Here is a 24,134-nt window from a genome sequence, read left to right as displayed (position 1 = left end):
AAAGAATAACCCTCTTTCTGTATGTTGCAATTCATTGTTAATAAGAAGGAATGAATAAAGAACTTGGACATGCAGTAAAACATTAAAATCTTTAGAATATACTCATTTGAGGGGTCACCTCCCTTTGTGTGGTCTCAGTGTCGACATCACTTCCGTCCTCATTTCACTCCACTCAAGATCAAACTGATTTTGAGTGGAGTGAAATGATTATATTGTAGTAGGATTATCTGATACATGATCTAATACTAGTAGATTGGTTTCGGTGGACTATCTAGCAGCAGCCAAGCAGAACTGCTTGCTGCTGTATCCTCACATAGTAAATGTCCCTACATTGTGTATGATATTGATTGAAAGTGTGTCACCTGTATATCAGAAAGAAGGAAGGGGAACAAACTGGAGACCTGACTCGATTAGGCCAAACATGGCAAAAGCATTTCAGGTGTCTTCTACGCAAGGTCATGGTATCACTAGGCAAGGAAATTTACTTATATATAACCTACACTTATAAAAAATTTTGTGAGTTTATAAAAAATTAAACTCACAAAAAAAAAACGAACTCACAGATAGAAAGCCAGTTTTCTATCCAATCAACCAATTGATTTTTTCAATCCCATTTTTTGTAACTTATACACTAGTTTATTTGTGTTAGCCTGTCAAATGCCTTTGTAAAATTCAGAAATATCACTCTATATAAATCACCCTTATCGAGAATGGTAGTCACCTTATTATAAAATGTAAGTAAATTTGTTAAACCTCCCTTTCACAAACCCATGCTGACCTCTATACAGAATCTTTTTCCTTTCCACCCGTTCCTGTATTCTGTTCCTAACCATTCTCTCTAAGACCTTAACGACCACTACAGAAATACAAACTGGTCTCTGTAATTTGAAACATCCGTTTTGTTTCCACCTTTATGCAATGGAACAATCTTGTCCTCTTTCCACTCATTAGGAATTGTTGAGGACACTAGATTCTCATAAAACAACTGAGTCAACAAGTGTCTTCCTTAGCTCATTCTTTCATAACACGTAGTGAAATTCCATTTAGTTCAATTGTAGACTTATTCACATCAAGATGACTTAAACAATCATAGACTTCTACCTCATTCACCTTCAAGGAACTAGGCTGAAGTATTGATTCCTCAACTTCCTCTTTTCTTAGAAGTATCATTACCATCAAAAAACCTTAGCAAAATGATCAATGAATAATTCCAGAATAACTTCTTCCTTGGTCACTCTTCCATCATCTCTAGCCAGCAGAGTTATCTTCCCATAATAATTCTTTATTTTGCTAGCTGTATAAAAGAAAAACTCTTAAAAAACTCTTTGGGATTTTTCTTAGCCTGTTTCGTTAGTCTCCTCTCATACTGTAATTTTGCCTTTTTTGTTATATTTGTCACTCTTCCTGCCTGTACTTTATAGATTTCATGCAACTGTTCGCATCTTCGAAGTTTATATTTTCTCCATAATCTTCTCTTCTTCTGCAATTTCTGCTTAATTTCACTATTCATCCATTCAACACCTATTTTGTTAATCCTTTTTTGATTTAGACACACAGCCTATTATTGCCATAATCAAATACTTCTTGACTATGATCCACACCATATTAATCTGTTTTTCTTCAAGTTCTATTTTCCCATAGAACTCCTTTAAGCTGTTTTCTGAGTTATATACGAGTATATAATTCAGTAAAGGAAGAGAATATAAAGTAACTCAAGCGCTTTGTGACATTCCAGAATTAATTGAACAGTTTGAGGGGAACTAATTATTCTTTATTATTTCAATACTGTAATATATCAGCTAAAAATCAGCTAACGCCTTTAATTTCCTTTTATCGAGGTTATTTTAGCCCTGTCTAACTTTTGAAGACTGATTTTAGGCTGTTATACACAGCCTGTTCTATTATTATTATTATTATTATTATTATTATTATTATTATTATTATTATTATTATTATTATTATTGTTCCGGGAAACTCCAAGGAGTCGACAGACTCATCGAGGGAGGCCCTAACATCATGTCAAGAACAACTATTCAACATTCACACAGTATCTATCATACCCTGCCTTGAACTCATTCACGGTCGTAGCACCCACAACAGACTCTGGAAGCTTATTCCACTCATTTACCACTCTCCAAGTAAAGAACCTAGCTCTAACACCCTTGTCAACCACGCTCTTGCCCAGCTTCCATGCATGGCCCCTAGTCCTCCCACCACCACCAGTCATATTTTCAAAAATATCTTCTGGATCAATCTTATAAAAACCCTTCAGTAATTTGAATGTCTCAATCATATCACCCCTCCTTCGCCTATCGTCCAATTTCTGCAACCCACAAATCTTCAACCTATTCTCATAAGGTTCATTCCACAGACCTGCTATCATCTTGGTCACTCGTCTCTGGACCCTCTCCACTTCCTCCCCATCACGAAGAAACCCTGGTGCCCATAGCTGGGCACAGAAGTCCAGATGGGGTCTTATCAAGGCTCGATACAGAGGAACAACAACTTGTTCGTCTCTGCATGTTAAAGTATTTTTCAGAAGCCAAGTGATTTGGTGAGCTGTTTTAGTTACTTTTGCAATGTGCCCCCTAAACTTCAACTCCCTATCCACCAACACTCCCAAATCCCTGGCCTCATCAATCTCCTGGAGTATGATTCCACCAATGCGATATACTGCTGCTATTCTTTTCACCCCAAAGTGCATAACCTTACACTTTGCCACATTAAATTGACATCCATTTTTCCTAGCCCAGTCCTCCAAACTATCCAAATCATCCTGTAAAATTTTGGCATCTTGTGCACTCACAATTGCTCTACCCAACTTTGCATCATCAGCAAACAAGTGAACACTTCCTCTCAGATCCTTTCCAATATCATTGATGAACAAATTGAAAAGCAGTGGTCCAAGATCAGAGCCCTGTGGCACTCCACTAGTCACAAGACGTCTTTTAGACTCCACTCCTGAATAAACCACTCTTTGATATCTCTCCTTCAACCACCCTCTTATCCATCTTACCAACCCTATATCTATACCCATCTGCTCCAGTTTACTGATTAGGGTTCCATGTGGTATCCTATCAAAGGCCTTGGCAAGGTCCAGTAGTATCACTGTAAACCCATTACCCCTATCCAGTTCAGCCGTCACTGTGTTATAAAACGTGAGCAAGTTACTGAGGCATGATCTACCCTTCACAAAACCATGTTGTCCCCCATACAATATCCCATTTTCATCTATCCAATCCTGTATTCTTTTCTTGACTAATTTCTCTAAGACCTTGACAATGATTCCTGATATGCTAATCGGTCGGTAATGTTGTCCATGGTATTTGTTGAAATGTTGATTACATGATCAAAAGATTCTCAGTAGACCACTGCCAACAAATTCATACTAAGATTTTTTGAAATTTTATTATTATTTTAATTAGCTTATCTTTCAATGTTCTTTGACATCGATGATCATTCGTTTTTTAGGTAAAATTTATTGTTGCAAATATGTTTATGTATTAAAAGGAAGTGCTTACAATTATTGTTCATTTAGCCTTCAGAAAATGGCAGAAAACAGCAGTTGCTGTTTTATTCTGTATTTTTGTAAATTTTCAAATACACTCTAATATTTTGTCTATTTCATAGTTGGTTTACATAACACCAGTCGTCCGAAATTGTTGTAGCAGCTGACAACATGGCGAACTGGAAAGATCATATATTGCATTGGAAGAAAAAGTTAGAAAAAGGAGTTGGAAAAGAAAAGGTAAACAAATATGACAGTTTATAAGTTTTTGTATTATTTTCTATTGAAATAATGGCTATTAGTGATGTGTGTATTTTTTGTAGGCCACTAAATATAGGTTTTACGTAAAGTTAACAATTTGACTCTTTTTAAGTGACGTATGCGGTGCGAAACGGATGTACGCTGCGCTATAAAACCGTTTTCCTCTTTTTTTTTTTTTTTTTATTAAATATTTTATTTTATATAGTGTTCGTTATACGCTTTTGATTGCAACTATAAATTACAGAATGATGTACATAGTTGATGCGATGTGTGTAATATAAGTTATCAGGAGTACAAATAGCAGATACATTAAAATTTAGTCCGTGTCCTTTAAATTTAATTAGAATAGGTGGAGATAACATTTATTTATTTCTCGTCAGCGATTTTTTTTTTTTTTTTTTTTTGTATAATTAATCCTTTTATGGTAGAGTATCGGAATTTGCGTTTGGTACTCGTCAGGGCGCTTGATAATTAACCGCGAACAGAAACACGTTTATTAGCTAAATATGTTTATTCATATCGATTTGATTTAAAATCGGTACATGAGACCCAATATATACATACACTCACACTTATACGGTAGAATGATTTTTTTTTTTTTTTTTAACAGATCAATCCAGACATGTTAGTTATCACTGGCGGATCAAAGACGGATAATTTTTACGCCGTAGAATTAATTTTATTACATTCTAACATAAATTATTTATTCTAAAACAAACCTAGAAAAATGGTAATGTACGCCCCACCTCAAAAACACTAGTTTAACCTCTAGATAACTAATTATAATGACATGATTGTAGTGTATATTTAAAAAATGTGACGTAATTTTAATATAATATGAACTTGATAAATAATTTGCTTAGCTGTTAACTACAAATCAAGTTCAATTTCCTTACATATGCTGAGGTTGGTTGTTTGTACAAACAGATCAGAATAAAAAAAGTTGAGTGTGCATCCCATTATACCATTTAAGATGGTATATTGTTATGAAATATATCTAATAATAATGTACACTAAAGCAAAACCATACCAAGAAAACTGCAACAAGCATAGATATTTCTATTTTCATAGGTTAAATAAGCCATCATTAATGTCATTTAATTTTTGCTGTTTGAGATGCGTGGTTGCTTCCCTACTATCCTCTGAATCTATTAAGATATGTGTAATGACCAGCCAATTTGTTCCAACTCGCAGAATAAATTCTCCATCTACTTTGTTCATCCCCTTATCTTGTGAAGTAATTCCTATTATGTTATGATTATTATTGGCATCTCCATGGAGTGGAAGACTCATTGCAGGAGGCTCATGGTAATCATTATTTACACATTACTTATGCCTCTCCTTAAACTCGTCCACTGTCAGTGTACTCAAAACTATCTCTGACAATCCATTTCAATCATTCACTACTCTCCATGTAAAAATATAGTCCCCACACTTATGCACCTTCCAGGAGTTACTCCTAGTCTTTCCCTATTTGTCATGTATTGGAAAATTCCTGTGTATAAATATTATAGTATCCCTTCTAGTAACATATAAGTTTCTATCATGTCCCCCTCTTTTTTGCCTATCAACTAAACTTTGCACCCACACATCTGGTTTCATTTGGGGAGGCATTCCACAGACCTGTCACCATCTTGGTCACTTGTCTCTGGATTCCTCTCCATCTCTTCCTCGTCTCTAAGAAACCCAGGTGACCAAATCTGTGCACAGTAGTCAAGATGCTGCCATATCATAACCTTATAAGGAGGGATAATAACTGCCCTATCTTTTGAGCTATTTGCTATTCTGTCTTGGTGCCTCCTTTATGTATTGGAACTATTTTGCTCCCTTTCTACTCCTTTGGAACATTGTCAGAACTGACTTAAAAAACAATCCAGTTAGAAGCATCACCATTTCTTCTGTGCATTAGTGTAACACGTAGGTCAACATACCGTCCAATCCATTTATATATTCACCTTGATATTTCTCAATATCCTGAGCATCTCCAGTTCATCTAACTCAGTTCTTACATCAGGCTTGTCACATCAGTAGCTGCAATATCTCTACCTGGATGTAGACCCTTGCAAAGTATTCATTTAGTCACTCCACTGTTTTTTGTTTTCTGCTTCTGTGACTTTCCTACCATCAGCACTGATTAAAATTTTTCTTCTACAGTCATTCTTCCTCTTACTTGCTAAGTAGAAAAAAAAAAAAAATTGGATTTCCTTTGGCTTGCTTAGCTTCTTCCTTCTCACAATCTGAATAGCTAAGCTTTCTGTCCTTAGTTTTTGTGTAATGCATGATGAAGAAAAGTGACAGTAAGCCTGATATCAAAATTGAGTATTCAACTGCAATCTTTACTTTATGCATATAATGTTATACTCTTAAACCTTTAGGATTCGTTAGCAAAATTGAATAAATGCTATAACAAATTTGGCATTTAAATTACAAATAAAAAGACAGACACTTAAAATAGGCAGACCTATATTCTGACAGGAATAGAGATATAGGGATATGTAGTCTTCGGTGAAGTCAGACAAGGCAAAAAAAAAGGAGATGAGGTGCCAATGATGATGGCATAGGAGTTGTGCCTGTCTAGGGTGGAGATGTAAGGAGCAAATAGTGATAGTGGTTTTGAAGCAATATAGTGTGAATTGGAGGTGGACAGGATGAAATGTTTAGGAGGGTGTTGCTATAGATCTGTTAATGTGGAAGGCAGTGAGAAGGAAATGTTTAAGCAAATTGTTCTGATTTATAAGAAAAGGGTGATCATTATGGGCAATTTTAGTTATGGTAATATAGACTGGAAGGAAAAATCTGAAGAGAATGATTTTCTTGAGTTTTTGAGAGACTATCTTAAGCAGTACATAACAGAGGCTACATGTGGATTGAGGGTCTTAGATTTGATTATCTTATCAGAAGATATTATTGTAAATGAAGTGTTACATCTTCCAATTGGTGAAAGGTCACCATGAAGTAATCACTTGGATGGTGGCCAGCCATATCAGGACTTTTGTTAGAAAGTGATATATGTGGAACTAAAGGCAGATGATTATAACAAACTCAGGAGGCAGTTTTCAATGATATCATGGAATGACGAATCAAATGGGAAGGAAATCAGTGCTGCTTGGTCCCTGCTCAGGAACTATATGGCAGGAGCAATGACTGATTGTATTCCAAAGGTCAGGAAATTATATAAAGTAGGCATAAAATGGATGACTGAAAAGGTGAAGCATGCAGTCTGGAAGAAAAAAGCATTGTGGATGCAACACAAGATGAGTGGCAATAATCAGTGACATGAGAAGTACAAAGAACAAACAAGGAAGGTAACTTGCTTGGTAAGGGTAGTAAAAGTGCAGTATGAGCATCAATAGCAAATGAGGTTAAAAGAAATCCTAAGGAACGTTTTTGATATAAGGCCAATAGAAGGAAGAATAATTATGGGAGGATGATGTTTGTCATTGATAATGGAAGAATGATAACTACTGAGGAAGATATAGTAGAGGTGTTAAATGAATAGTTTTGTTCGTATGAATAATTTTCGGCTGCAATTACATCAAGATGCCGTCGTTGGAAATTATCATCATTAACCTTAACCAAAGAAGCCACGAGTGCATTAAGTCATGGATACAATTTTGCCATTACTCCAAAAGAAGTTCCAAAAACCAAAATAATGACTTCCGTTGAATGTGGAATATATGACCTGCTTCCAGCAATAGCCAATAATGTTAGGTTAGACGTGGCCAATATCCTAATCCATTCTAAGCCTCCCAAAAATAATATCCCACATAAAGAAATAATGGCTCTAAAAGAGCTACACAATAATAACTACATTACAATAACCAAATCAGACAGAGAAAACGCAACTGTGGTAATGGATACAACAGAATATGAAAGCAAAATGCACGCACTTTTCCAAGACCAGTCAACATATCAAATTATAGATCGAGATTCCACCAACTCACAAAAGAATAAGGTGTGCAAGTTATTGAACAAAGTCACTTCCTGGCCAAAAGAAACAGTTAACAAACTCAAACCCCTTTCACGTTAAAACACCCAAAATATATGGAGCCCGAAAAATTCGCAAACAAGGCACACCTTTACGCCCTATTGTAGATGTATAAACAGTCCTACATATAAACTAGCTGAACATTTAACCAAACTACTAGCCACTGGCACAAACAATTCTCCCTCTTTTGTTAAAAATTCTACCCACCTAAAAAATATTTTAGAAAACTGCACCTTAAATAGTTCAGACCTAATGGAGAGTTTTGATATCACCTCATTATTCACTAATGTACCATTAACTGAAACACTTAACTTACTAAATTCACAATTTCCCCCTGATATATTTCAGCTATTTAAATTCACAGTACAAGCAGGTTATTTTACATGGAAAGGGAAAATATACAAACATTTAGATGGGATAGCTAAGGGATCCCCCCCCCCCTCTCTCCCTCCTTAGCCAACTTCTACATAGAACATCTGGAATAGCTATCTACACAGCTACTCTCAAATCTAGTCTCTGGCCACGCTATGTTGATGATGTGTTTGCTATTTGGCCACTTGGCTCAGACACATTGAATACATTTTTAGTGCATCTAAATAGTCAGCACCCTAAAATCCACTTTACTATGGAACTAGAAGCCAATGAGTGCCTGCCCTTCCTGGACACACTGATCACACGTCTTCCAAAAGATTCCTTATCATTTTCGGTTTATAGAAAACCCACACATACAGGGAGATATTTACACAAACAATCACACCATCACCCTTCTCAACAATATGGCATCTTAAAAACACTAACTTAGAACTAGAGCAATCTGTTCCAATGACATTGCTCTCGCTGCTGAACTTTCTCACTTGCATCACACCTTCCTAACCAATGGCTATAATCCCCATAAGATAGATAAAATACTAAATGCTATCCAGAAATCCCCCCCATTATCTACCACAGAAGACTGCAACAAAACTATCACCATCCCATACATTAAAGACACATCTGAAAAGATATCTAGGGTGCTTAACAAACACCAACTGCGCACCATATTTAAACCTTATGTGAAATTGGCAACTCTCATCTGTTCATCTAAGGACAGATTCACTCCTTTATCACATCCAGGAGTCTGTGAAGTGCCCTGTTCTTGTCATCAAGCCTACTATGGCCAGATAGGAAGAACTGTGGACATCCGCCTCAGTGAACACAAAAAATATATCTGGCACACTTTCGCTATGGCAAGTCGGGTCTGGCAGACCATGCTTTGGATACTCCGGCGCCCAGGATCAATTGGAAAAAAACAAAAGTACTGCACAGAAGCTTCTACAAGTCAGAGAGGTTGTTCCTGGAATTAACAGAAGCCTTAAAACCTACTCCAAACCAGTGGCGCCCCGTACATAAGCACTGCAACACTGCAGCACCCCCAAGGAAAAAATGAAAAATTTAAATTTTGTTTGTGTTTATAAATAATAACAATGCTTACAACATTATATAAATGCAATACAACATGTTAAAGGTTACAGCTTATGTTTCGACAGTGATTAAATATTAATAATTGGATTTGTTCGATTAATGCTTTAGATTACGAAACAAATACACTGCGATCTAACGCAGTGTTGGAATTAATGCATTCGACCAATTGCAGCCGGTCTCGACGATATTCGTTTGCGCTTGTGATTGTACGTTACAAGTCATTCTGACACTGCTCATTTGAGCAGTGTATCATATGCTTTCGTGTGTTATTTCTGTGAGATATGAAACTTTTATTATTGGTGTTTTTTCGTGTTGAGGGTGAAATATTTTTATTAAAGCAATTTTTAATATGTAAATTTATTTATTAATAAATTGGTTACTGATTAGGAAAAAAAAATTATTTATTTTATTTTATTATTATTTTTTTTTTTTGTATATGCAGCACCCCCACTTAAAATTTTCACTGGCTGCCACTGTTCCAAACCTTAACAAGTATGACTGGCTGTATAAACTACCAAAGATTTGGGAGACAGTCATCCTAAGACCAAATTAATATTTATTTATTTTATTTTTTTCAAAACTTTGGACTACTATTTTTCAGAACTTTCAAGGACCACTATTTGGACTAATATATATTTTTTTCAAAACTTTGGACTACTTTTTTTTTTTTTTTTAACTTACATGACACCGTATTAAGACTTTAGTCTTGTGTTGCATGCTGCAATTACTTATACTAGCCCCACTGTTACACCAGAATGTGGTTTTCTCGCCTTTGTAACACTTTGTTTGTGTGCTCTGAAGATGCTGGATATATTACCAGCGAAATATTAACTTTTTAGTTAATAAATAGTTATTTTCTTATCAATCTGTGTACACATCAATACTGTTTAAATCCAATTCAACATATATCACCACATGTCTTGAGGGAATGTTCCAGGGAGTTAACAACAGCTTTAGCTTACCTTTTTAACATGAGTCTCAGATTGGCCAAGTTCCAAAGCAGTGGAAAGAGAGAAAAATTGTTAAGCTTCATGAAGGGGGTAATAAGACCAAGGCTTTGAATTATAGACCAATCTGCTTGCTTGGAGTTGTGATGTAGGTGTTGGAGAAGCTAATGAGGAAAAAGATTCAGAACTTGTTCTCTTTAATGGACAGCATGGGTTTGCTAAAGGAAGATCATGTGTTAGCAATCTGCTTGCTTATTATAAAAGGTGATAAATACATTGGACAAGGAGGGATGCATATACATTGGTATATTTAGATTTTCCAGAGGCCTTTTGACGATTGCCACTTGACGAGCTAGTAGTTAAATTAGAATAGATGGCATTGGATGGTAAATTAGTATGTTCAATTGGAGATGGGCTGTCTGATAGGTATCAGCAGGTTGTGTATGGGGGAGTGATATCCCTGAAGAGTAAAGTCACTAGTGGTGGGATCCTTGTCAAATTTTAAAACCTTATACTTTGCTTCATTGGAAAGTGTTTAAATGGTTATATGCAGATGATATAAAGACAGGGATGTCAGTTTAATATAGCAAAGTATCAGATTTTAAAATTTGGCAATCAAAGATGGGATGCAGAGCATACATAGGATTGGTGGGGATGTCTTAGAGAAGATGGAAGAGATGATAGATCTGGGAGTGATGATGGTTAGGGACTTGAAATTTCATGTATTATTTTGCAAAAATTCTGAGGACAACACAACGGATTATGGGAATGATGCGATGAACATTGACATGTAGAAGTAAGGATATTATGGTTCCATTGTACAAGGCTTTGATCAGGCCACATATGGATCACTGTGCACAGATTTGGTCACCTGGTTTTCAAAAGCATGATGAGTTGTTGGAGAGGATTCAGCGACGATTGACTAAATCAGTTTCTAGTATCTGGAATGTGAAGTATGAGGACATATTGAGTATTTAGGTTTAGTTGCTGATTTACATTCATGTTGCACTTTAATAGAATAACTTACAGTACAAAGAGAAATAATTAAACAACAGGTTTAAAGGTTTAATTATTTCTGTGTGTACTGTAAGTTATTCTATTAAAGTGCAACACGAATGGACAGATTGAGAGAATGCAAATTGCAAAACCTAGTGAATAGGAGGGGAAGATATGAACAAGGCATATAAGTTGGTAGGAATTAATTACCAGATTACTGTACATGAAATTTTTCATAGAAAGTATGGAGAACAGGAGAACAAGAGGTCATCCATGGAATCTGTGTATGGAGGATGTGAGTAAGAGAGTATGGAATAGATTTTTTGCATGATGAGTGGTGGGTGGTTGGAATGCATTACCTGGATCAGAAATTTGTCACAAATAAAATATTCCAGAGCTAGAGATAAAAGATAACAAAAGTTCTGAGAAAAATTACAGGAGTTAACAGATAACATCAGTAGCAGAATCATAATAAAATCACATTAGCATTCCAGAATGTGTGAGTAAAATTAATCTAAGGTGGTGTGGTTATACCTAAACAGAATGGGACAGGAGAGGTTAGGAGAACAGTTATGATTCCTGGATGACAGGAAAAAGACCCAGAAGACTTAAGTTCTAAGCAGATTGATGCAATTTGCAGTACCTTAGAAGACAAATATAAGATCTGACAGTATTGGAGTCCTGACAAATAACATCCTGATTTGTTGGGAAAATTATCAATACTGTTACTAATTCTGAGTTTGCATTTTTACTACCATAGTGTCCTATACTCCATTGGGGTTACATATCAAGAATTTCATGAAGTGAAACTCATTTGATTTATCTGATCATGGCCTACAGATCAGCTGTTCAGTGAATTGCCACTCTTTTTACATTATTGAATTCTGATATGAATGAAGATAATAGTATACAACAGCTGCTTCTCTCCAGTGGGCCATATTTTGTGTCACATTAACTGATTAACTACCAGAAATTCCTTCTGAAACACTATGCATATAAAAAAAATATCAAGTTTCAAAATAAATAAATTATATATATATATATATGGGGTGTTTCAGGAGGAATGTTAATATTTTGGTAGGTGGTAGTATCGATTACTCTGAGTAAAAAAATTATGAACATGTATCCAGTTGTCAATGGATGAAGAGATACAGCTATTTGAAACTGGCATGCACAGCCCCAATGTGCATGCAGCTCTCCATAGATCAAGTGACCAGCTCGCCGCTCTCCAAATCAGATGTGACCAAGAAGCAGTTATAACCTGATGCAATTTCATGTTAGAAGTGTTAAGAATGTCACATATCTTTACAGATGCTAATATGATGTTTGTTTGTGGTTTTTGTAATGGAAGTGTTGTTGCTGCTTATAGAGAATACCATCTACGGTTTCCTAACTGCAGAGTACCGGATTCAATAGTATTTGCTAGTGTATACAACAAACTGCGTGAGACTGGTACTGTTCCCAGCAGTCATATTTCTTATGAATGTGGAAATGAACAAAATGTGGATGAATTATGCATGAACTATGTGTGTGCAGATTTGGTCTCCTGGGTTCCAAGGGTATAAAGAAGCTATGGAAAGGGTGCAAAGAAGAGTTACAAAGATTATATCTGGATTATGGGATTTAGATTATGAGGACAGATTGTGAGTATATGGATTACAGACTCTGGTTAATAGGAGAAAGAGAGGTGATATGATAGAGGTCTGTAAACTTTTAAATAGGTGTTATAGGATATCGTATGATGAAATCTTTCGTTATGTGGAAGGTGGGGAGAGAACACGGGGGCATCCATGGAAGTTAAGTTTGTTCACAGTCAAGAAAGAGACGAGTTGATACTTGGATAGTATCATTAAAAAAAAAAAAAATGGAGTGTGAAGAGAGGTTTTTTCCTCACAGATCAGTTAGTGAATGGAATAGTTTGCCTTTAGTGGGTAGTAAGTGCATTTAGTGTGAATGAAAAAACCTCTCTCTTAATGAGTCCTTGACTCCCTGGAGGTCTCAGATAATAATAAAAAGTGGAACACATTCCCGGCCTGGTTGGTCAAGTGGTTAGTGTATCCACTCTCCAGGCAAAAGGCCGCAGGTTCGAATCCCGCTGTGGGCATTGTTGGATTCTGATTATATAGAGATTGGAGTAGTTATTATTTGTTTCGGAATCCAACATGATCTTCCATCACATAGGCTAGACTTGTAAATATTATTTAATGTAATTCACTTGTTTATAATTTAATATTCATATAACTACCTTTAATTTTATCTAATATTTAATTAATTAATCAAAGATATGTATTAATAATGAAAAGACTGTGTTAAATATTATTAAGCTATTTTATTCATTACTATATTAATATTATAAGAACTTGTATTTGATAATTTAACTGCGCATTAATTGAAATGTAAATATTCTTTATTTATTCCTATTTGTAGAAGTTTAGCATTATGCAATACCTCAATTTTATTATATTTTGTTTGGTTGTCATGGAGACGTATGTAAGTGAGCGAGCACGTTTTGGAACACCACGTGAGGAGAAGGTTTATTGAAAAGAGTTTTAGAAAAAAATCACAAGAATAATTTAGGCGGGAAGAACGGATGTATAAGTGATGAACACTGAAATTATAGATTAATTAAGAGAGAGAGAAAGGAGAGGATTGGCATTAGGTTGGAATCGGAGCATTCGGCATTTGGGAATCACAGTGCGATAATACCGAGTCGGCAAGTCACTCAAGCAGCTAAATAAAGTCTACTAGTCGAGAGGCGGTTAGCTAATAAGTTGTAGAATAACAATTATAGCTACGGAAGACAGCTGAGTGACTACTAAATAGACTAGCAATACTTGAGTTGAGATTCAATTTCAGGGCCGACCTTTCAAGGACATACAGAACCTTGAAGCAAAGCACGGAGTTATTAGCGAATAGTAGAGGCTGTAAAGTTGAAGTTTACCGTTAACTGTGCTTAAAAATATGTTGCCTAAAGAATTAAATGAATGCAGGAAGAATGAACAGCTGTGCATATAAAACCTCAAGTTAAGGAATTATTGTGTATTTGCCTTAATTCATAAGCGATCAGTAGTATTTCATGCAAGAACGTTTGTTTATGTGTTTAGTGACTGACGATTAATTCAGTTATTGCTTAGAAGATTTATTTAATGAGTGCCATATACTGTTCAAAGTGTTTACAGTTATAAAAAGTGTACGTATAAGTAGATGAAGAAAAAAGATTATTGGTAAGATTATTCCAACCATTAATATTTCTATACAGAGAAGTGTGTGAGTTTCATCCTAGAATTTCCTTATATTAACAGTAACTATTGGTGAGAATTAACTGAAGTGTAAAATTAAAAGTGTTTGTTTGTGAAGAGGTGTGTTACTGCAAATTTTATTGTATTTGGAACTTAAGGAACTGCAAGAAGACTGTACTAGAGATAACAGATTTACCATTGTCTGAGTTTGTATGATTGTACTTATCAGAGAAGTTAAAATGTTTGTGATATCTTAATTACTGATTTGAATTGAAGTGTAAAATTTGTGATTCTAAATTAAATGTTTGTTTTTGTTAATCAAAGGATGTATTTTGCCTGAATCTCTTTTACTGCACCATTCATAAAATATTCAAACCAAAGCGGGTAAATTAAGTGAGTTAAATATACTCGGCCAGTATATATTTTAAGGAGAAATAGTTGAAGGTTGATTTTTCTTCAATTATTGAACTAATTCAGATATAGAGTGGCGCAGTCTTTAAATATAAATTTTCTCTATATTTGAATTAGAAACCAACTAGCAACTTATTTTGTTTAAGAACATCATAGTTACTAACATGTCGGATCCAAAGTATAGATTGAGACGAAGTAGGATCCAACAGCATGGATGTTTGTGATTGTCTGTGAAAATACTAGTGATGGTGGTGGTCAGCGGTAGATGGCTTTGGTGTAGATGATGAAAGTAGTTGCGGTTGGTGGAGACTGAGAGTTGTAGAGTGGGTGCCCTCCCTGGATGAGTCTTTGGACTCCCTGGAGGTGTCATGTAATAATGATAATAATAACATTATTAAGTTGGTAGAATGTAGTCCTACTACAAGCCACAGAGAATTTTTGCACATATTGGTGTCCACATACAATTATAGCCTCCGTAGTGCAGTTGGAAGAACGACGGTACATTGCACCCTTCGATTAGAAAAGGCCTAAGTTCGATTCTCGTTATGACGGGAGGAATCTTTATATGGACTCTTTAAATTGAAGGTGAGTTAGCCGATCTCATACGGAGTTGGCAGGATTTTTTTATCCTGGAAACTCCTATTTTTTCATCCCTCATACAGACAAATCAGAACACAGCAATTTACATATAAAAAATACTAGATGTGGTGGTGGTGAGCGGTAGATGGCGTTGATGTAGATGATAGTAGTAGAGGTTCGGTGCTCAGTGGTGGAGACGGAGAGTTGTACAGTAGGTGTCCTCCTGCGATGAGTCTTCGGACTCCTTGGAAATGTCCCGAATAATAATAATACAAGAGTATGGCAAACATTATGTGAGCAAGATTTGTATCTATTTCACAGTCAGTGCAACACCTTCTGCAGGAGATAAAGGCAGTTGATTGGAATTTTGTCAATGGATAAATGCTAATCACTGATTAATTCCATTAATACTGTTCACCGTGAAGCCACTTTTACCTGTGACAGTATCAACAACACCATAACTGGCAGTGGTCTGATGAAATCCACATACCACTGTAGAAACAAATTTCCAACATTGCTTCTCTGTAAATGTTTGGTGCGGTATGATGCACAGTCACTTGATTGGGTTTGTTGTATTACCAAATTGTCTTACAGGGCCTATTTATCTACAGTTTCTGCAAAACAAACTTCCACTACTATTGGAGGATGTTCCCTTGGCTACAAGGATTGGTATGCTCTTTCAGCATAATGGAGCTCCTGCACATTATCATTGTCATGTGACACAATATCGAAAATCGAACTTTCCTGAATGATGGATTGGCTGTGGTGGTCCCATTCATTGGCCACCGAGGTCTCCAAACCTCACTTCCTTAGATTTTTGTTTCTGAATGGATAAAAAGTGAAGTATACAAAGAAAAGGTGAATACAAGAGACAAATTGATTGCTGACATTATGGATAATTCTGCCCTCAATAAAAGAATGTAATGGCGACCTCGGAACAACTTGTACTGTTACCACAAGAGTTGCAAAGTGCATTGAGGTTGGCAGTGGAATTTTTGAACATTTGTTATGAACTGTAAATTACAGTATTTGTCAATGATTTGTGTTTATTATCATTCAGACAGTTAATAAATACAAACAATAAGTCATTTATCATTCTTTAATACCTCTCAAAATAGGTTATGTGCCAGATTCAAACAGCTGTATCTCCGCATCCATTGACACTTGGACATGTTCGTGTGAACTTTTTTACTCAGAATAATCAATACTACCACCTTCCAAAATATTTACTATTCCTTCTGAAACGCCCTGTATATACAAACACCAAAAATACCACATAACAAAACAAAAGTGAAACATGTAACAATAATAAAAACAATGACAGCACAAACAAACAAAAAAAAAGCATGTACAAACAAATATCAGCAGTAAAATACCCCTTAGTATAAAAGAAAGGAACAAAAGCTAATTAGTAAAATAAACCTTTATAAAAAGAGAAAATAACAACAAAAACCAAACAAAAAAAACAAAAAAACAAGCTATTTGCACTAGCCATTAATGGTGATACCAAGAACCATGAGTACATCACCAAACACCTTTTAAAGTCATGAAAATCAACATATCCTTGGACATTAAAATATGCACAGCAGTCCCAAAATGGTCATACCAATAACTATTTTAAAAGCCTTCATAATCAAAATTCACAAAGGACTATTCCTAACATCAAAAAAACATATCTTTATCACAGTCAACCAGTAACATCACTTCTAGTGAAGCAAATCGTGATATTATTATCGTGATTTTTATTATTATTGTACAGGCCTCCATACAGTCCGAAGACTCATTGTGTGAGATCCAAACTATCCACGCAGTCTGTCATACTTCCACTTGAAACCATTAATAGACAAAGCACTAAACTGACTCTGGCAACCCATTCCATTCATTCACAACTCTCCAAGCAAAAAATCTAGTCCTCATACTACTAATAATCACACTTCTAGTCAACTTCCAGGGATGACCTCATGTCTTTCCCTCTCTAGCCAAACATTTTACTTTAACATGCAGAGACAAACAAGTTGTTGTTCCTCTGTATCGAGCCTTGATAAGGCCCCATCTGGACTACTGTACCCAGTTATGGGCACCAGGGTTTCTTCGTGATGGGGAGGAAGTGGAGAGGATCCAGAGACGAGTGACCAAGATGATAGCAGGTCTGTGGAATGAACCTTATGAGAATAGGTTGAAGATTTGTGGGTTGCAGAAATTGGACGATAGGCGAAGGAGGGGTGATATGATTGAGACATTCAAATTACTGAAGGGTTTCTATAAGATTGATCCAGAAGATATTTTTGAAAATATGACTGGTGGTGGGAGGACTAGGGGCCATGCATGGAAGCTGGGCAAGAGCGTGGTTGACAAGGGTGTTAGAGCTAGGTTTTTTACTTGGAGAGTAGTGAATGAGTGGAATAAGCTTCCAGAGTCTGTTGTGGGTGCTACGACCGTGAATGAGTTCAAGGTAAGGTATGATAGATACTGTGTGAATGTCGAATAGTTGTTCTTGACATGATGTTAGGGCCTACCTCGACGAGTCTGTCGACTCCTTGGAGTTGCCCGGAACAATAATAATAATTATAATAATAATAATAATATAATAATAATAATAGTCCACGCGGTTAGCCTAGTGCCTATGCGCTTCGCAACCATATGCCTGGGGAAGGAGTGTCCTAGGTTCGATTCCCGTCGGTGACGTGAGGAGCTGAAGGATCTTCCTCAGCCATAGCCAAGTTAGCCAGTCTTAGGTGTGGACAGCTGGGTTTTTTCCCCAGTTTATTCTGGGGTTTTTCATCCCGCAAAGCAGGCAAACTGACCTTGAGAACTCAACACTACAGGCCATAGGATACACCGGGGCATAAGGCTGACCACCTTATCCTGTAAACGGAGTGAGGTCCGATGATCAATGGACTCTCGACACCGCAAGGTAAAAGAGGGTATAAGGAAGATGAGATAATAATAATAATAATAATAATAATTTTCCCTGCATTGATTCTTTAAAACCCTTAAAGTAACTTAAATGTTTCTGTCATATCCCTTTTTTGCTTATTGCCAACTTCTGCAATTCACACACACACCCTTACATTAATGTCCTTATAGGGAACATTCCACAGTCCATTCACCATCTTAGTTGCTCGCCTCTGAATCCTCTCCACCACTTTCTCATCCCCAGGAAACCAGACCTGAGCACAGTAATCCAGATGTGGATGTATCTAGGCCTTATAAAGAAGAATTATAACTTCCTTATCTCTACTTGTTAGTGTGTTCTTCAATAGTCAAGTAATCTTATGAGCTACCTTAGTAATATGTCCTCTAAATTCAACTCTGTCTACTACCACCCAATGATATTATTATTAGAAAACCTCCAGGAGTCAAAAGGCTCATTGTGGGAGGTCCCCATTGTTACACACATAGTTTATCATACCCCACTTTAAATATGTTCACTGTCTCTGCACTCACTACACTTTAGGGCAATGCATTCCTATCACTCATTATGCAAAAAACCTACTCCTCACTTCCTTGCTCGCACTCTTCTTATACAGCCGTGAGATAACCTCTTGTTCTTTCCCTATCTTCACCCATTCTATGCAAAACTTCCCAACATGGTTGGGAAGTTTCATGTGCTTTTGTTTGTATTTTGACTATTAGGGAGAAGTAGACATTATTTTCTTGGCCTTAGTCATCCTCATCCTTTTAAAGTGAAACATATTGAGTTATAGGCAACCTGTATAATGACTCCAATTTTTTATTAACTCACTAGGTGAGAGGTTTTTTTTTTTAATACACAAGTTTATTGCAGGTTGCTCTTTAGTTTAATACAAGTGATGAACCTTGCAGGACATAGGAACACCCAGCCACAATTTTTTTAGCTTTTTAACTCTAGATGTTTATTTGAGATCTGGTCAGATGTATTAATTATTTGTCATTGTAAGCCTTCTGATAATACATTCAAGTCATACTGTGAAAATAATCACAATTTAAAATTATTATTATTATTTATTTGACACCTCCAGGGAGTCCAAAGACTCATCGAGGGAGAATGTTCCAACAGCATCGAACGATTGGACCCCTTCCCACTACTAACCGCGTTCAAACTTACTTAACTGAGCCATTAGTAGCAGAGGCTCCACCAATCGACCAAATATTTTTACAGTTATTTATTATTTTGTTAGTATATTATTAGTTTTGGTTTCATAACACGTATATCGGCACTTGCAATGTGTCTGTTATTGGTATTATTATTGTCGAAATGAAATGTAAACCATGTGAAATTGATATACTTACCTAGATTCTGATAGTTGTATTACTTTCAAATTTTTATTGTAATTTAAAATTGTTAAGTGTTGGGATGTTTATGGTGGTTTGTTTAGACATTCTGTTTATGCTAACGGGGAAAACATGTCAGCCATCATATATAACTTCTCACTTGCCATTTACATGGAGTGTGCATGCTCGCCAAGGAGATTGATGGGTGATTGACAGCTAATAGAGAGAGAACATTTAGTATCAGGGTAATGAGGAAAACAAGTACAGAGAGAGAGAGAGAGAATAGAAATTTGAGGATGGCAGCCAGAGAATTATGTTCTTAGGAAGTTTTTAAGAAAACATGACAATTGGGAGATATTAACAGAAGATTCTGAAAAGGAATCGTAGTGCTATGAATCTTTAAACTGGAAGAGTTGAGACTGTTAACAAGTTTTTAATAAATAAAAGAAGATATTTGGAGTTGACATTCTAATTCAATATTCGAGGAAATGCTGAACGAAAAGTTTCGTCTTCTGTCTTAAGGACTCCAGATCTGTTTATTATCATATTGGAAAAAGCAGTGGAATTGGTGAAATCTGAAACTGTCAAGTGGCTTAACATGAAGAGTTCAACTTAGATATCTTGTTTATGAAGTAGTAGAAGGAACTTCTTTCTCTGGTACAAAAATAAATGAATTGTGTGTCAAATTGAACTGTGAGAGGTAAGAATATTTATACTTCAGTGAAACAGGAGGAATAATATTGTATCCTACGTAAGAGAGAGAGAGATAAAAAAAGGATTCCATGGAAAAGAAGAAAAAAATTTAATATTTTCAGAAAGGACCTAACAAGAAAATAGACTCTGATGAGCATTTTGTTGTTGTGTGAACAACAACAAAGCTTTTAGTCTGGTAGACATGATTGCATATATGTTAAACAAACCAGTTATAGAATGAGTCAGAGAATGAATGCTTTTAATTTTTTTGGATAAGAAAATCTCTAAAGTGTAGACTTATTTTAGAAGACCTTGGATCCAGTTGATTTTGTAGTTATTTATGCAATTTTATGTAAATGTATATTATGTTTTAGTTTCATTAAATGTATATATTTTTTTATTTGGTCTTCGGTCAATAATTTTCTGGACTCTAAAAGAAATAGTTAAAAGTCATTGCACCAGTTGGAATTAAACTCTTGTGTAATTAATAAACACTCAGAGTAAAAAATTGCTTTATAGAGATGAAATATGTTGAAAATTTTTTTTCACTTGGTTAGACTATAAATTATATATTTAGTTTAATCCTTTATCCAAGTGTAAGCAAACAAAGTTTGTGCCTGAAGTATCTTCTGGATTGGGGCAACTCATGGCAAAGGTGGACTCAGTTCTGATCACTTTTCTTAGTATCCCATAATGCAAAGCATGTCTCCTTGTGCAAACGTTGTTTGCTTACACTTGGATAAAGGATTAAACTAAATATAATTTATTAGTCTGATCAAGTGAAAAAAACTTCCAACATCTTTCTCTAATCCAGAGTAATTTAATAATAAGGTGTGACACCTTTTGGCAACCAGCATATGGAAATATAATATGACTTCTGCATTGCTTCAACCTTGGTATCACCTCTGGTTCTGGCTCCCACTGACGAGATCTCAGTTTTTGGCAAGATAAGTACTTTGGTTTTCTTTTGTTTATTTTTCACTTTAATTTATTTTACTGGTGCTAGTGGTGGTTTCGTCCCCACTAGCACTGGTTTCTTTTAATAAATATTAGGATTGCTGGTAGTGCAGTTAATATATGCATTACGGGATTACTTTTAGCGGTATCACGGCTGCCGTTTATAGTAGCTCAAACAAACATCTGCTGGTGGTATAGAATTATTTCTGTATCACGGGATTATTTTATTCTCAGTCTTACGACTGAAAGTTCTTTTTTTTTCCTAATTAAATGCAGAGGTTATAGTCTTTTTTCCCACTTGAGATAATGGTACTAATTCCTCCAAGAGTGCGGACTCTAGGGATCGAAATTCCCGGATGTGAAAAAGCAAGATGGGTAACTAAGGTTTTAAAAGAGATAGTCGGCGCAAACAAGATTTATTCTTTTACCGCTTATGGCAGAAGGAAATATTTAATTGTAGTTAAAGATGTGGAAACAAGGGACAAACTATTACAGGGTTTTACTTTCAAAGGCAGCACAGTTATTCCTGTAATGGTCAGGAGCCAGGTGAAAACAGTAAAAATCGAAAGATTTCCAATGGAATATATAGAGAATAGTAATGAAATTCTTATACAGACATTTTCAAAATGGGGTAAGATTAGTAATACAATATGAAAGGGTTTGTCAAGTGAAGATCCAAATTAGTTTTCTGGTGATGTCACTTTCACAATGGATATGAAGATCCCCTTAACTAATTTTGTCAACATCGGTACAACCTGAGTTATGGTAAACTATCCGGGAGTCCAACGTCAATGCCTGCTTTGTGGTTCATACGATCACTTAGGTGGTAACTACCCCAAATCTAAATGTTTCAACTGCATGGAGATCAGACATATCGCTAATCAGTGCCTCAAACCCTGTCAGAAATGCGAAAGTTCTGAACACTGTGTTAACGCCTGTCCTTTTAGAACTTTCACGGAAAAAGTGGGAGCTCCTGTAGAGCGAATTAGAACACCATATATATATCAGAGAGGCATAATGAAGAGTTCCCAGATCTTCCAATTCAGTCTAGTAAAGACAGCACTTTTAAGCAAACTACACTTGGTAAAATCACAAAAAAGTGTGTGACCAAATCAATTAGAAATTAACCCCAAAATTCCAGATCTGCAGGAGCAACTTTTTCAGCCAAATACTGATGGAACATCGGTTGAAATTACCAATAATGAGCCTAATATAACAACTGAAGGGGTACACAACGAAATGTAAAAATAGTCACCTCTTTACTGGAGAAGAAACAGAAAAGCGAGTAAGACAACTGAAAGAACTTAATATGCAGGCGAGATCAACAAAATGGAAAGAAGAATTAATAAAAAAATATTGAAGATAAACCAAAAAAATTAAAAAAAGAACTACATCTAAAAGAAAAAGAAGTAATAAAATATGTAAAGATGGAGAAAAGGCTGTGTATCATCAAATGAAAACTCTTCAGGCTCAGAAGAGTTTATGGATTATGGAGAACTAACTTATGCTAATAAAGAGAAAGCAAGAGATACAATTGAAGAAAATATAAAGTTTACTGATTCAAAGTTTTCTCAGTACAGTTATCATCTACATCAGGGGTCTTCAACCTTTCAGACAGTGCGGGCTGCATTAAAAATTTCAGTGAAGCCCACAGGCCACTAAGCTATACTGCAGTATTTAGAATTGTAAGATGCTTTCCAGATTCACATGGAATGTGGTGCATTTGATACTTTGCATAAAATCCTATAAAAATAAACAAACTCAGCTTTAAGAGCATAGGTAGGAGTCGGATTAATGATAAGTAAATACAATCAATACTTGAAAAAAGATAATTTAATGAAGAAAACATTCATTTTTTACAATGTCAATGGGCAATTTGGCAATGTTTTTCCTTAACCAGCTTGTCGATGTTGGCATCAATGTTGGAAGTCTCTATGCACAGAGTATTCTCGAGATGTTGGTCTGTAATCTGAGTTCTTGTCTTGGACTTCACATGCTTCATTCTGGAGAAGAACTGCTCACATAAGTATGTGCTTCCTAACAAAGTGCACATCTTAAAAGCATGCCGGCAAAGATTAGGGAATGCATCCTCAGAAATGTAGTCTTTGTAAAATGTAAGCAAGGGCACATTGAATAATTTTTCTCTCAAAGAAGAGTTGATTTGGAGTTCAAGCAGCTCCATTTGTACTGATCCTGGCATTTCGGCAGCATTGACACTGAATGGCATTGAAAATAAATCTAAAGAAGACTGCTGGTTACGAAAATCACTAAATCTCTCTTCGAACACACTTTGCAACATGGCTAATTTTGTAGTGTATTCATCAAGAGACAAACAGTTGGACTCAGCGAGAAGCTGAAAATGAGTTAAGTCTTTTTTTGTGAGTTATGTCTCCCAAAGTTTGAGTTTGGCCACAAAAGTTTTGATGTGATCAAACAGAATGTGCACCAGTTGATCTTTGGATTGTAGCTGCATATTTACACATATAATATTTCCACAATTTAGTGGCCAAAATTGTGGAAATCTTTTGGAAAAAGTGTATTTTTGAGGTTTGACTCATAACACTACTTTTTTTTGGTGTAATTCCATAAAATTATATATCAATGGAAAGATAATTTAATCAAGAGAGCTAATCAGGTGTCATCTTGTTTTGGCAATGAGCCAATAAGGTCACAGTAGGATTCAGCTATTGATATCATGTATTGGAGCTGAGAGGAGGACATTTGTCAGTGTGTTATGTGATTGCTTTCAAGTTGGGTTTTTTTTTTTTTGTCTTTTATTTAGTGAACTTGTAAAACGTAATAAAATTAAAGAAATGGCGCAAAGAGTTGACTGGTCACCC

General features: G+C 35.7%; 1 protein-coding gene across 2 annotated transcripts in view; it reads left to right on the top strand.

The window, feature by feature from the left end:
- The first annotated feature begins 3,665 nt into the window (after positions 1 to 3,665).
- LOC150097510 (uncharacterized) overlaps positions 3,666 to 24,134 on the top strand; it is a 235,351-nt gene continuing 214,882 nt past the window's right edge. Inside the window, exon 1 of one of the 2 annotated variants that reach the window (XM_090407294.1) lies at positions 3,666 to 3,748. In XM_090407294.1, the coding sequence (XP_090263420.1) occupies positions 3,680 to 3,748 (69 nt within the window). In that variant the 5' untranslated portion in view covers positions 3,666 to 3,679. The remainder of the gene's footprint in view (positions 3,749 to 24,134) is intronic. The other variant, XM_090407295.1, reaches the window with a different exon arrangement.

This window comes from Typopeltis vanoorti, chromosome 17 (genome assembly GCF_054136105.1).
Source record: "Typopeltis vanoorti isolate ZY-2024b chromosome 17, IOZ_Tvanoo_1.0, whole genome shotgun sequence".
Taxonomy (NCBI): Eukaryota; Metazoa; Arthropoda; class Arachnida; order Uropygi; family Thelyphonidae; genus Typopeltis; species Typopeltis vanoorti.
This window is presented reverse-complemented; position numbering and strand designations above follow the sequence as displayed.